Source organism: Carassius auratus, chromosome 7 (assembly GCF_003368295.1).
Source record: "Carassius auratus strain Wakin chromosome 7, ASM336829v1, whole genome shotgun sequence".
Lineage (NCBI taxonomy): Eukaryota > Metazoa > Chordata > Actinopteri > Cypriniformes > Cyprinidae > Carassius > Carassius auratus.
The window spans coordinates 27,484,738-27,499,451 of NC_039249.1; the positions used below are offsets into that span (position 1 = coordinate 27,484,738).

Sequence of the window (14,714 nt, forward strand, 5' to 3'; positions counted from 1 at the left end):
ACTTGATCATAATTTTAACTGCAGTTTGTAATTTCATATTGCATTTAGAATTAATACATGTAATAAATGTCAGCTTCATCATTATTAAAAATGTGTAATTAGAAATTCATTTAAAAACATGGCATACAAGTTTCAATAGAAATTACATTAAAGTAATTTTGGCTTAGCATACATGCTTGTCAGTACATTACTTTAACCATATTTCAAAAATGATATAAGTTTGGAATTACATTTAAAGATATACTTCAGTCCTGCTTTATAAGTGGCTCAAAAAGCACACACAAATTTTGATAATCGCATTGAATATAAATTCAAACTATAATATATTTTAAATAAATTGCAAATAATATGAACTTAAGTGTCAAAAAAAAAAAAAAAACTTAAGTTTTTTGTTTTTTTTCACACATATGCAAAAGTGTGCTTAATTTTCAAAAGGGTTACCAGTCATTGCATGCAACCAAAAACTGCGATATAAATGCAACTACAAAACAGCACAAAGAACAATGAATTTAGTAAGTCTGATATTAGCAAAGTCTCATACCGTTAGCTGGAAGACATCCATGAAGACAGATAGGCCTTTCTGGGTTTTCTCGTTGATGCTGACAGGAGACCAAACCCAGTAGAGGTAGGTACCATCAGAACACAGACGCAGGCTGGTCAAGCTGCTGCCCACTGGGAAATGATGGAGGGGCATCGCTACCACTTGGGAAACCTTCAACAGAGAGAAACGGGGAGATCTGGAGAGTTAGGGAGAGTAAATGATAACAGGGTAACTGTTCCTTTATGTTATCGTGACAACCATAGAAGAAATAAAGCGTAATGCATGAAAAAATAAAACATTAATTTGCTCGTCCAAAAACGATGCCAGTGATGTTTATTTATTCTCATAATCGTTCATGTGAGGACTGCTGACTGTGGGCTTTAATCTGCAGTGCAGTACTGTCATAACTTCATACAAATGTAGATTCAATTCAGATTAACTTCTTCGTTTTTTTTTTCTAAAGGCACTCTCAGCCACCCTGCTGGTATAAATGTTCCGCATAATGGTATTTTTTGGGGTCGACTGACATCTTCATGTTACAAATCTTGGTAATCGTGGAGGATTCAAGACTAAATTTCCACCATTTGCAACTTTGAGAAAACTGCTTGCAAAATTCAGGAGAAAACTGACTCTAATACTAATTCATTTACATTTTTCTAAACATTTTGTAAGTACATTTTCAGGAGTAATCCACCAACTATTTGACATGTCACGAATTTTTAACTTAAACTGAAATTACAGCATAGAGGGGGTATAAACTTGAAAAATTAAATTAAATTAAATAAAAGCAATTAAAATTAAATAAATTCACATACATGCCAACCCTGACCCAACATAAATTACCAAACTATGCTACAAGTTTGATTACAACATATAACAATTGCAGTTTGATTACATCATTGACTGAATTTGACTGTACATTTCAGCCATGTGTACATCCGCTGATAAGCTACTACTAAATATATTGTAGAAACGTAATTTTCTGTAAAGCTGCTTTGCAACATATGCATCGTGAAAAGCACTATAAAAAATTTAATTAAACTGAATAGATTCTTAATTTTATGAACAAAAAAAGCTGACATTCGGCACCCATTTTTTGCCAACATTTGTTGAAACCACTACATTTTTTTTCCAAAATGCATATCTCATTAGGAAAAACTCAACAAGAATGTCCAGAAATCATGCAACTTTTTTATTTTCAAGCATACTTAGAAATAAAAAACTTTAAGAGTAGAAATATGCAAATACATGGTTGCAATGTCATTTTGAAAGTGCAGTGTAAAGGGTGATGGTTTGAGAGGCAGGGGTCGCACCTGCAGTGTGAAGGGGTCGATGACCTGGCACAGCTGATGAGGTTTGCTGTCAAAAGAGGCTGGACGGTGGAGCAGAAAGCCACTGCTGTGCGCCATCCACCCCGACTCCAGCTCCTCATTCCTACAGTACACAAAACCCCTGGGAGGAAGAGCAGAGGACAAAGTTTTAGATTTCAGAGACGAGCCCGGATTGTCGACAGTTAGTGGAGTATTTTTAGCCATGGTGCTTTTTAAAGATGCTATTAACCATAAACCCTTCTACTGCCAGTAAACGCTGTGATGTTTTTCTGTGGGCGGGGCTTAGGTGGAGGCAGAAAGATTCTCCTGACTGCTTCCCTAACGCTAGCTACGGAGTTTGTTAGCTTGGTTTTTTTTTTTTTACAATTATCATGTTTAACCACAGCTGTTGTCTGATTTTTTGTCTGCCAGTGGCAGCAGGTATGCAAAAAAATTCTAATTTGAGGCCGTCTTACATCGATTCTGGCACCCAAAAAGATGATATTTTAAGCTCATTATGATATTTAATACATGTATAATCATTATGTAGCGAATCTGTGATTTGAATTGGCCACCTCCAGATTTCCTTTTGTTTTACCTTCAGCTAGTGCTGTGTGAAGTAGGCTCTAAAAGGGTCTATTAAACAAATACATAAAATATTGGTTAAGGTTAGGGTAGGTGATCTCTTTTTTAGGCAATGCTGAAAGCATACGATCCCACCCTCCCAGCAAATCACTCTCCAAAGCCACGCCTCCTCCAAAACACATGAACCACACAGAGGTGAACCAGTCACACGATGAGAGACGGCATCAACGCTGTCAGATTACCTCAAGTCTCATTCACCTCTGAGAAGCATTACGGTACAACACGCATAATATTACAATAACAATGCCTTTCATTCTCACTCGCTCTGCAATAGCGTAATGAAGCAGGCTGATGATGGATCATGTCTGCTCAGACAGAGGTATGCAAACACATGCGTTATCATAGCGCTCGGACCAAGGGACACGATTGGGTGAACATTATATGATCCTACGCCTTCCACAGACGATATAAATACATATACCTGTGTTTCTGTGGCTCAGTGGTAGAGCACTGCGTTAGCAGCACAAAAGGTCGTGGGTTCAATTCCCAGGGAACACTCATACTGGCAAAAAAAAAAAAAATGTGTAGCCTGAACTACACGTCTGCTAAATGCATAAATGTAACTGTAAATATAAATAGATTTAGACCACCTCACTTAGTGATCATTACTGGGATGTGAAAAGACTTCAACCAGCATAAAAAAATGGTTTTGAACCAAATCACCTACCCCGTCATAAATAATGTGTAAATGTGTGTGTGTGTGTGTGTGTGTGTGTGTGTGTGTGTGTGTAGAGCGACAGGATATAGAGTTTGTACAGTATAAGAACCATAAAACTTATCAAATTTCCCCATTTAGACAGTAAACGTGTGTGTGTGTGTGGTTGACTTAAGTTTTGTATACATTTCTAAATTCTGATAAATACTTTTTTAAATGTTCTAGCTACTCAAGTTCCTATCCAGCACCATTATTGATAACTAAACTAAACTATTACAAATAGTTTCAATTAAGTGAAATAAAAAAAAAATCTAAATAGATCTAAAATGGACATAATAAAAATCTAATTACTATAATAATAAAATAATAATATTCCTATAGTCCATTATATTAGCAAAATCCTGGTCAGTTAATATTGCATGAAATCCACTCTCTTTTTATGGAATTACATTTGGCTTTATAAAACTGAACATAACTTTTACAGAAACTATGAAAAATATGCCATTACAAAATAAGAAAAACGAACTCAGTCACACAAATTTAACAGGCTCTTCAAATAAGCTTCATTCATGTTTTTCAAAGATTGGTTTTTGCTAATCGTGGATTCTGAATGCATTGCCACAGATTTCGCTTATGCTTCGCAGTTTTTCGTTTGGTGCTTTGATACAAACCTCTCGTGGGGGGCGGGTTTAACAGTGATCTACTCTGATTGGATAGTGAGCTTTTGATGGACAGGTGCTCTCTGACCAGGAAGTAGAGACGCCACTCAGTGGCGCGCATATTGGAAAGCTCTCGCGGTGATTTAATCTGGTTTCTACCGCAAAAATTATTTTTGACAGACAAAGTGAAAGACATTTATTTTAAGCTCATACACACATTGGCTTCCAATAGCTGCTCGCATAAAATTCAAGGCATTGATGTTTGCCTACAAAACTACCACTGGCTCTGCACCCATTTACCTAAATTTGTTACTTCAGACTTATGTGCCTCTAGAAGCTTGCGTTCTGCAAGTGAACGTCGCTTGATTGTGCCATCCCAAAGAAGCACAAAGTCACTTTTACGGACTTTTAAATTAAATGTTCCCTCCTGGTGGAATGACCTCCCCAACTCAATCCGAGTCCTTATCCGTCTTCAAGAATCAGCTTAAAACCCATCTCCTCCATCTTTATTTGACCCTCTAACTTTATCACTCAATATTCTAATTCTATTCTTAAAAAAATCTAACTACCTTTCTAATCTTTTTGTATTCTATTTTCTTTTCATTAATTATGCAATTGTATGTGTGTGTGTATGTGTAAAGACCTCTAACACTCGCTTGCTCTATTCTTTTTCTATTCTATCTGTTTTTGTATTTATTATATTATTAAGCCCATGCTACGTCTACTGTGTTAAGCTAACTGAGACTTGTTCTAGCACTTATATATCATTGCTCTTTTTGTTGTTTTTGATTGCTTCCACTGTCCTCATTTGTATGTCGCTTTGGATAAAAGCATCTGCTAAATGAATGAATGTAAATGTAATGTAAATATTTGTACACAGACACTAAAAACCTCCACTGTGCAGGATAACAATAAAAAAATAAAAAAAAGAGGTTTAACGGTTAAAACACATCCCAGTCTCCCCTGTAATGTTGAAATTTTCCCTTAGGCAAAATTATTTCTTATTTTTAACATTTTGGTTGAAACATGTCCAGGACATCTCTTTATGAGATACACCCATAAGACTGAGGAAGTGTGACATGTAAGAGAGGAAAAACACACTGATGTTCACTGACAGCAGAATTCACCGGGTCCAAACAAATAGAGTTGCTCACAGAGCAGAAATGAGACAACAGCAGAACAAAGCAGGAGCTGTAGAAAGAGCACAATAGTGGCCTGGAGGTCACTGGCACAAACAGAAGAGCAGGGCGGAGGTGAGGTGGTTTTAGAGTTACCTCAGCGTCCCATGCTGCCCCGAGCCCAGCTTACTTAAGCCCTTCCCAAAAGAGTTTGTTGTGTAGAGATAGAAACCATCTGTAGCCAGGCTGCGGCCCAGGTCTGTGTCTGCAAGCATAATTTCAAGCGTATGTGTCATTACAGGCACAAATAGACAGGGAAGTGAACAGAATTCAGTGCTCACGTGCATCTGAAAACACTGGTCTGCCATCTGTTTGTTCTCTCACCTTTGCTCTCTGCTCCAGCGGCGCTGCTCTCTGGTGTGGGCAGCATGTCCTCAAAGCCCCACGAAACACTGTGTTTCGCCCCTAACAGACAGGACGGTGAGCCTGGACCTCCCTCAAGAAGCAGCAGTCTGCAAATCAGAGGATATTACGCATTCATGAGCAGCAAATCAGCATGTGAGAATGCTTTCTGAAGAATCATGTGACACTGAAGACTGGAGGAATGATGCTGAGGATTCAGCTTTACATCACAGAAATCAATTATGTTTTAAAATACATTCACATAGAAAACTGTGATACTAAATTGTGATACTATTTTACTCTTTTTACTAACTTTTGATCAGATAAATGCAGTCTCGGAGAGCAGAAGAGACTTCTTTCAAAAACGTTTTTTAAAAACCAGAACTATTCCTAACTTTTAACCACTATTGATTATGGCTGGTGTATAGATTCACCAAAGCAGTTTAATTTCTGTTTTCCATTCTGAAAAATCATGTCAATAATGTCCAGACACTAAAACCTTTCATAAAATACAACACGAAGATACGACTCCTTTTAAAGTTACAGTTTTAAAACTGGTTCATAATTCCCACCCTGTTTATTCTGCATCATTCGTAGGAGTCACCAGTTAACAGAAGCAGTTTAACATGTGTTCACAGACAGTAATAATACCTGTAGAGAACATCAGCCACTGGAAGCGGACCCAGATCTGTCTGTTTCTGCAGCAGGTGGACAGTGTGAATGAACGTCTTGAGGGAACCCCTGCGAACACAGACAGGACATGTTTCCTTGCTGTATTACCCCTTTGTTTTTGACTGATATAGTGATGCATGCAGATATGAAATCAAGAGAGACTCCTTCCTAGACATATCAGATCAAAGTGGTTGAAGGAGAGGCACGGAGTACTTTAGTACTTAAGTAAAGTGCAGTGTGTCTCAGCTTACCATTTATGATTGACTGGATAAACTGATCAGACCAAAATACATTTAGAGTACCATACATAACAACTGGGGCAACTATACTGAGAGATAAACAATTATCATCATAACCGATATCATCATAATTCCTAACGTTCAGTTTAAAATTCATTTTATTTTGCTGACAAAAATAGAGTTAAATGACTTACATGTTAGATTTACACATGGGAATATGGATCTATTTTTATTACTCCATAAATCAGACAAACTGTCATATCTTGATGTAAGATTTTGGTCATATTGCCAACCCTTAATGTGATTAACTAATTGGTTACTAAAGAGAAAGTTCACCAAAAAATGAAAACCTTGTCATTAATTACTCACCCTCATGTTATTCCAAACCCGTAAGACCATCGTTCATCTTCAGAACACAAATTGAGATATTTTTATGCAATCCTCTGACGCTTCATAGTAGGGCTGGGCGATATATTGAATATAAGCGATAATATCGGAATAAATTTGACGACGATGTAAAATGTGAATAAATCGCGAATATCGAATATTTCAAATTCAAGCATACTTTCCCAAAAAACGCGCCGAATGTCCAAAAAAGGAACCTGTAACTGCTGACTGCTCTACGGCCCCTAAATGGTTTAGCTCCTGCGTACCTAACTAGCCTTCTAACACGTTACAATCCATCACACTTTCTAAGGTCACAAAACGCTGGACTTTTGGTCGTTCCTAGGATAGCAAAGTCCACTAAAGGAGGTAGAGCTTTCTCACATTTGGCTCCCAAACTCTGGAATAGCCTTCCTGATGATGTTAGGGGTTCAGACACACTCTCTCTGTTTAAATCTAGATTAAAAACACATCTCTTTCGCCAAGCATTCGAATAATGCATCTCATAACCTTGTAATGTATCTTAACAAACGCGCGTTATTATCCTTTAGCTTGGGTTAAACTAATTTTACTTTGTTGGAACAGCAGCTACACTAAGAGATTATGCTAACCCCACGGAGGACCTCAGATGATGCTAACCCTGAAACAACATACAGAACTAACAAACTATAAGTGTGATTGCATCATATAATAATTGCTGTTAATAATTGCTGTTAATGCTGTGTTCATCGTTTGGTTGACTACAACTTCTATTAATTTTCTGAAAGTTTCTGTCAGATGCACATAAACTGATCACCACTGATAAGCTACTACTAAATATTGAAGAAACTTAATTTTCTGTAAAGTTGCTTTAAAATGATTTATATCGTAAAAAGCGCTATACAAATAAACTTGAATTGAACAGAATTTAATAAAAACTTTAGTTTCATTTTGGTGCATCCGTAAAAAAAATCTCAAAACTGACTAGTGCATGAAAAAAAAAACAATGATTTTGCATAATATTGCAAAGTGACAGCCATGAATAAAAGCTGAAGCTGAAATCGAGTAGCTGTTGTACTGCACTCACCTTGCACCAGGGCTGTGCAATTAATCGAAAAAACTATAAAATTTTGATTTTGGCCTCCAACGATTATGAAAATAAAACAATCAAAATAAAATGATTATTGCGCCCCATTCCACACCCTTTTGCAGCGCTGAGCTTTCGTTCCACCATGAAAAGCCAAATTTCCCGTGCAATTAGTAAAATCATGTTACATGACATTTGCAAAATGGGACGTGCTTTATTTATCAAAGTATATTGATTATTTTAAAAGTGTAAAAGAGTACTTGCGCTGCTCCTCAGGAAGAGATATGCACTCAGAGACAGAACAGAACACGGACATGCAAAGTCATCATTTAGCTCAAGGTGCAAATGGTCAAATACATGCAAAAATGTGTCAAAATTCTGCACATGGTGACTATTCAATGTATACCCTCATTGGTCATGTAATAAATGAACGTAAAGAGTTGAGAATTTAAATATGCATTTGACGGTCAATAATTTTGAGGACTTCTTGTTTGTTTGAAATTCTGATGGTCTCAAAAATGCAGATGTCATAGCAACCTTATGTACAGGGAATACATATTTGACATTTATCACTATCTTTAAATAAATCACTCATATAAAGTTTTGGTCATATCATAATCGTATTAAATAATCCTGAATACAATACTGACCACAATAATCGTGATTATGATTTTTGCTATAAGCGAGCAGCCCTACCTTGCACATGATAGAGCCACTAGAGCAGCCGCTGCGTTCTGTCTCTGCTGTTGGGTCAGCAGGGGTCTCGCCTGCGCCGCTCCCTCCGGCTCACTCCTCTCCTCCAGCCAGGAGCAGAGCAACCTCTCCAGGCCGTTAAGGCAGTCTGCGGGCTCCTTGCCCAGGCTGAGCGGCTGGCAGTCACGCAGACACGCCAGCAGGACCTCAGCGGTGACGCCGCAGAGCGCAGGGTCATGCCGGGTTTGTGACTGCAGAAGTGGAAACACCAAGAGGAGGCCGACGCGTGAGGTAAACGGTGCCTGATCGGTGGTGTGATGGTGGTGGTGTTGAGGCTGCAGGAAGCCCTGTCTCTTAAGCAGGGCCAGTGTCTCGTCGTCGGCCCCTCCGGCGCTCCCCGGGACGACCCCGTCATGCTCCTGCTGCTCGTCCAGAGCCAGCTGCCGCTGCGCCCCCCACAGGCCACGCAGAGCATTGAGACGGTACTCCAGAAGTCTGGTGTAAGCGTTGCTCTGGTTTCCACAGACGGCTCGCAGGCGCTCGGCGAGCTCCGCTGGGTTCTTGCTCTCGAACGTCAAGATCTACAAGAGCACAGAAAAGACCTTCATCAGGGTCATCTAAAATTAGCTACTTGCTTCAACGCCGTCAAATTCAGGGATTGTATCAAACTATTTAAATGAAAAATCAATAAATAAATAAATAAATATATATAAATACACACAAGTACACACAATCCTTTAAAAGCTATAATGGGAACCCAAAATTATAAGTTGCATATCTAATTGAATTTGTAATTCATTATTATTTTAGACATACTAGTACTAAAGCATACTAACAGTATAAAATGTGTGTGTATCAGTGAGTGTGTGTGTGTCATATAAATATATACACATTTGATGGTTTTGCATCTAATTCTTCACATTACTACTTAAATATTTTGCAATTAATGTGTGCCTTTTCTGCTCCACCTGTTTTTTCTGACCTTGGTCATCCAGTGAGCATTTTCTTGTGCACTGGTCATGTCTTAACTTTGCAATTTCTGTATTGCATTAGTTTTGAATATTTCACATGAGGATTCAACAATTTTTGACTTTTCAGTCGGAGTTAAACCTCATTTTTAGCTCATTTTATCTGTAAAGAAAACATGCCTTATAATTTTACAAACCTGAAGGAGTTTTCCACTTCCAGTCTTCATGGACAATTATATATCGCTCATAAATGATTAAATACAAAATTAATAGTAGTCATTAAGACTGATGTTGTTTGGAATTGTTGTTTTTTTTTAAATATCTTGCCACTTAAAATGCTGGTCAAAAACAACATTATCATGGAACAGGTCAAACTATTTTTTTGTTTATATACATATTAAATGATTTAAAGTATTAAAAATAGAGTTGCATCTATAATACCTGCTCAACACTGTTTCTTTAATTCAAGCAGTGAGGTATTTTCTTTCTAGCGGAGCATTTCTTTCTGAATCCTCTCCATTAGACAGTTTGCCCAATTTCAGGTTGTAGCTTGATTGCTGAAAACCTTCCTAGCAACTATGCAGAATTATTTGATATAAATGCACAATTAATCTAGCGATTACTCTCAGGTATTTCGCTCCGTGCACCACTGTGGTTCCACTGGTTTAGGTTACAAGAAGCACACAAAACTTGCTTCATTTCAAGATGCACATGACTGAAAGTAATGAGTCAGAAGTTTATTCTGTTACTGAACAAACATCTGAAACATTACCATCAGTGCTGTACAGCAGAAAATAACACATCTTTCCCTTGAGAACCGCAAACAAAAAGCAACCAGTTTAGTCCAATTTACAACAAATAACTCACACAGAGCATCCTAAAATTTCATAAAGTTTTACATTGATTACATTATATTTTGTCCCAAACCACTGTTTATTTACCAACTTCTCCCGGTGCTGTAAGATCCACTTAGACATTTATTCAGTAGTGTTTTAACATCTCTGCTAAAAATATAGAAACTGCATATAATCGCCCTTTCTAATCTTCTAATCTAAGATTGCATATTTCATACAGTACATCAACCTTTAGACTCATTGATGTTACTTCATTCACTCTCAAAGTGAACTTCTGCCAGAAAGAAGATTAGATTCACTGTTGCTAGCTATGTGCTTTTCCACCTGTACAATCAAAAGACAGACGTTTTAAGAAAAGAATGGATAACATAATTGGCTTTCATCAAGCTGTAGGCCTTTGTGATCAAAAGAAAGACTGGAAGTGCACAGTGACATTTGTGTGGCAAACACTGAAACAGCAAGATGTTGAACCTCAAATTGTGGAAATATAGGGCTGTTAAAAAAAACTTTAATTGCATTTTTACCACACTGTAAGTGTGTCCCATCAGGTAACCAACAAACAGAGGAAATGCATCATGTAAGAAGACAAGTGGTTTAAGTGCACTGACCACAAGTGTGGTATTGGGACGGGCCCTGACAGTAGATGCATCTCAGCACTATTCTATGCCATTTTGTAGTAGGCATACTAGTGTGAGGAAGCGTTTACACACTGAAAATTCACCAAAAACAATATACAGAGCAATTCCAAGAGGTGCATATACAGGCCCTAAAAAAGGGTTCTTCAAATACCGGATGGTGCACTTAATTAACCAGAAAAAATAAGTGAAAACCAAAAGGTAAAGCAGCGATTTTCAAACTGAAGCCCGGGATCAAACAATGTAAAAACAAAAATAATTACACACAAATAAAGCAATTTTAAAAAAATAATTTAAAAAAATGGGTAATTTAGTAAATAAATAAATAAATAAACACCTAAAGTGCAGTACAATCAGTAATAATCTAAAGCATAATAATGCAACTTATTTTTAAAATAATAGTGAATTAAATTTCCACTATATAAATTAGGTCTTTATGCAAGAATCTATATAGAGACCTTTTAAATATTAGAATGATGGACCCTTTTTCAAAGACTATCATATTTGGGGGTCTGTGGGACTCATATTTGGGGGTCTGTGGGACACAGAAGATTGAAAAACCCTTGTTTGTAGAAAGTGTATAGTACATAATGTGGGACACTGCTTGTGTTGTGACTCATATTGCACTTACTTTTTTCCAAAATGATACACAAAATACTATTCAGTCACACAGATGTTTCCTTTAATAAGACAATCTTTGTCCACACAGATCCACCAGAAACAGTAAGCCATTCTGGTTTCCTCGGTATACTAGTTGCAGCATACTATTTAGGGCACACTAATTCTAATCTCGGATACTATTTAGGGTGGATGGTATGTGAATTGGGACACACAGATAGCATATCGCCTAACAACGCCCTTTAACCGTTACGAAATGACTACAGTTTAACACGACTGCTCATGTTTTATTACTTTAATAAATTACTTATGGAGAAAAATGGCACTGTGTGTTTAAGACAGTTTGTGGTACAGCGTTTACAGTAAGTGAGGAAAGCCATGAGGCAAATCTCACTAATAAAAACGTTAAGTTATCGTATCCTTCCGTTCTACATCAGAATTACACTGTATTGTCTTAAACCTGTGTGGTTTCCACCTTAAACTGTAACATAAAGCCAAGCACAGGTCAATGAGAGATTCTTCTCCACTAATACTAGCCTGTCTGTGCTAGGCTAACACGTAACACACAAAACTGTGCACCTCTCATTATATACGACATATACATTTACAATAAAATAGTTAAAGAGAAGTTTATAAGCTTCGTTAACGTCAACCCAAATCGATCGACCGTTAAATTCAGTATTTGTGGCACTAATATTAAATTCTGTTCATAAAGGGGTTAGAGAATGTTTACATCAACTGACATCTACATGATATGTGATTTAACACCACTAAGTGCTTCATTTACTTGAATAAACACCACAAGAGTCTTTTATTATTAGCATGTTGCTATCTAACAAGCCTTGTTTGTTTTGGTCTGACATTATCCAGTCCCAGGAGGACCGAGTCAGCGTCAGTTAACTTCGGTGTTAAGATAATTAAGTTCACGTCGTATCGCAATCTAAACTAAACGGATATAATAAACACATACCTCCTGCTCGGATTCGCCTTGTTCGGACACACCGATTTCACTGGGCAGCTCTGCTAGGTCCGAGACCCGAATAAGTCCATCGTGAAGGAAAATAGTCTCTTCCTTCACTGACAGCCACTGGGAAGAATCCACAGCACCTGATCCCATCTCTTTCTCTCCTCCGAAGAAAAAGGGCAAAGTGGTCAAACATCAAATTAAACGCGCGCCGGGTTTAGATTCAGTGCGATCCGGCGACAGATATCCGCATCATCATTGTATGGCGCGCACTCCGTGCCAAAATCACACGTCCGACCGACCAGTTGAACGTCAAACCGAATGTCTTGTAATAATTTGAGCTTCTTGTGGGTGACCCACGTGACGACCTTACGCAACGTCAGGGTCTTGAAATTAGCTGGATTTTAAACATGTAAAGAAACAGGCTGCTGTGTAAAGGCTTTAATTGACTTTACAGGCAATACATATAGATATTGTTCACCTGAAAAAACACACACAAAAAATTCTGAATCCTGTGCTTGAGTAAGCGTTTTACTTTCAAAGAGCAGACATACTTTACGTTTGCATTGTGCATACTATTATACAATGTTCACAGTGTTATGTATAACAATCAAACGATTAAATAATTTACTTTTCCAACAAAGGTTACAATTTTCCAAAATGGATACTGTCATATTGAGAACATTTATGTCAGGAAAATTAAAGGGTTAGTTCACCCAAGAAGGAAAATTATGTCATTAAAGACTCGCCCTCATGTCGTGCCAATCCCGTGAGACCTCCGTTTATCTACAGAACACAGTTTAGGATATTTTTTTATTAAGTAATTTGTGGATTAATGCTTGTGGAGACAGGAACCGTTTCAAGCGATTCAGTTCGATTTCGTGAACTGGTTCAAGAAGATCTGGTTACATCGAGTGATTAGTTCGCGAACCGGATATCACTAAACTGCAGTGTTTTGAACTCTCTCTCACAACTGACCCGGAAGAGAGGACAATGCTGAAAAAAGTTGTAGTTTTTGCTATTTTTGGACCAAAATGTATTTTCAATGCTTCAACAAATTCTAACTGACCCTCTGATGTCACATGGACTACTTTGATGATGTTTTTCTTACCTTTCTGGACATGGACAGTTTACCGTACACACAGCTTCAATGAAGGGACTGAGAGCTCTCTGATTAAAATATCTTAAACTGTGTTCCAAAGATGAACAGAGGTCTTACGGGTTTGGAACGACATGAGGGTGAGTCATTAATGACTTTATTTTCCTTTTTGGGTGAACTAACCCTTTAGGTAGAACATATCTTTATTGTAACATTTGAAATGTCCATTTATAGTCTTTACACAACAGCTTGGCTCCTTAAATAATAATAAATAAATAAATAAATAAATAAATAAATAAATACAGCTAATTTCAAGACGCTGACGTCATGTCTGGTCGTCACGCGAGTCACCTGAAAAGCTCAAGAAGTTCGGATAGGCGTTCGGTCGGTCGTTCGTTCGAACGTTTGATTTTGGCACCGAGTGCGCGCCATACATTGAGCGCTCGCGCAGATGATGAACGACGCCCATGCGACGCGAAGCGACTCGAGGCCTCGCTGGCTTTCGCCGCGGATCGATTCGCCAGACTCTCAGCTCCAGTGTTTTCGAAATCGGTGGGCGTGACACAGGGACAGATTTCGCTCTCTCCAAACTAACTTGCAACAGTTGAGCAGTTCTCATGCAATTGCTCTGCGCCGACTGTGGCCGAGCTAGTGACGGTTTAGCGGTGGCATAAACCTTTCCCAGCTGTCAGTCAGACAACACGATAAATCCGGTTACACTGCAGTGTAAGATAAACACCTGGATTCAGTGAAGTGCGTTCAATGATTCATAATTAATAAAAAAAACAACAACAACAGATGGAATCCAAAGCGTAATTTATTTCCCTTAAACCCTAAGTAGCCTATTATATACTTCAGTATTTAGTCAAACACTAGTGTATTCACACAGTTTGCATGATGCTCAAAGTACTGCATACTTCATTTTTATGTGCTTAGGCTATCATACAGCACACATTTTTATATGCAATGTTATTATGCCTACAGTGTGCATGAAGTGTCATTTAGAAATCAATCCAAATTTGCATTTGTATTGGTGTTCTAAATAATGTGTGATGGTTTATTACTACTTTGTTGATAAAACATTGTTCCCCTTTTTCCTGACTGTTATGACTGAATTTTTGTTGTTGAGACTTAAAATGAAAAGCATTTTGATTAGACACATTAAACATGCAATCGTTTAACCTGTTAGCCA

General features: G+C 37.8%; 1 protein-coding gene across 3 annotated transcripts in view; it reads right to left on the bottom strand.

The window, feature by feature from the left end:
• The window catches only part of LOC113106387 (probable E3 ubiquitin-protein ligase HECTD4), an 85,728-nt gene extending 72,954 nt beyond the window's left edge, over positions 1–12,774 (bottom strand). For 2 of the 3 annotated variants that reach the window (XM_026268260.1, XM_026268261.1), the window contains exons 1-7: positions 12,430–12,774; positions 8,388–8,965; positions 5,982–6,071; positions 5,313–5,440; positions 5,085–5,193; positions 1,855–1,993; positions 542–712 (exon numbers count right to left, since the gene is read on the bottom strand). In XM_026268260.1, the coding sequence (XP_026124045.1) occupies positions 542–712; positions 1,855–1,993; positions 5,085–5,193; positions 5,313–5,440; positions 5,982–6,071; positions 8,388–8,965; positions 12,430–12,576 (1,362 nt within the window). In that variant the 5' untranslated portion in view covers positions 12,577–12,774. The remainder of the gene's footprint in view (positions 1–541; positions 713–1,854; positions 1,994–5,084; positions 5,194–5,312; positions 5,441–5,981; positions 6,072–8,387; positions 8,966–12,429) is intronic. The other variant, XM_026268259.1, reaches the window with a different exon arrangement.
• Between the last annotated feature and the right edge of the window lie 1,940 nt (positions 12,775–14,714).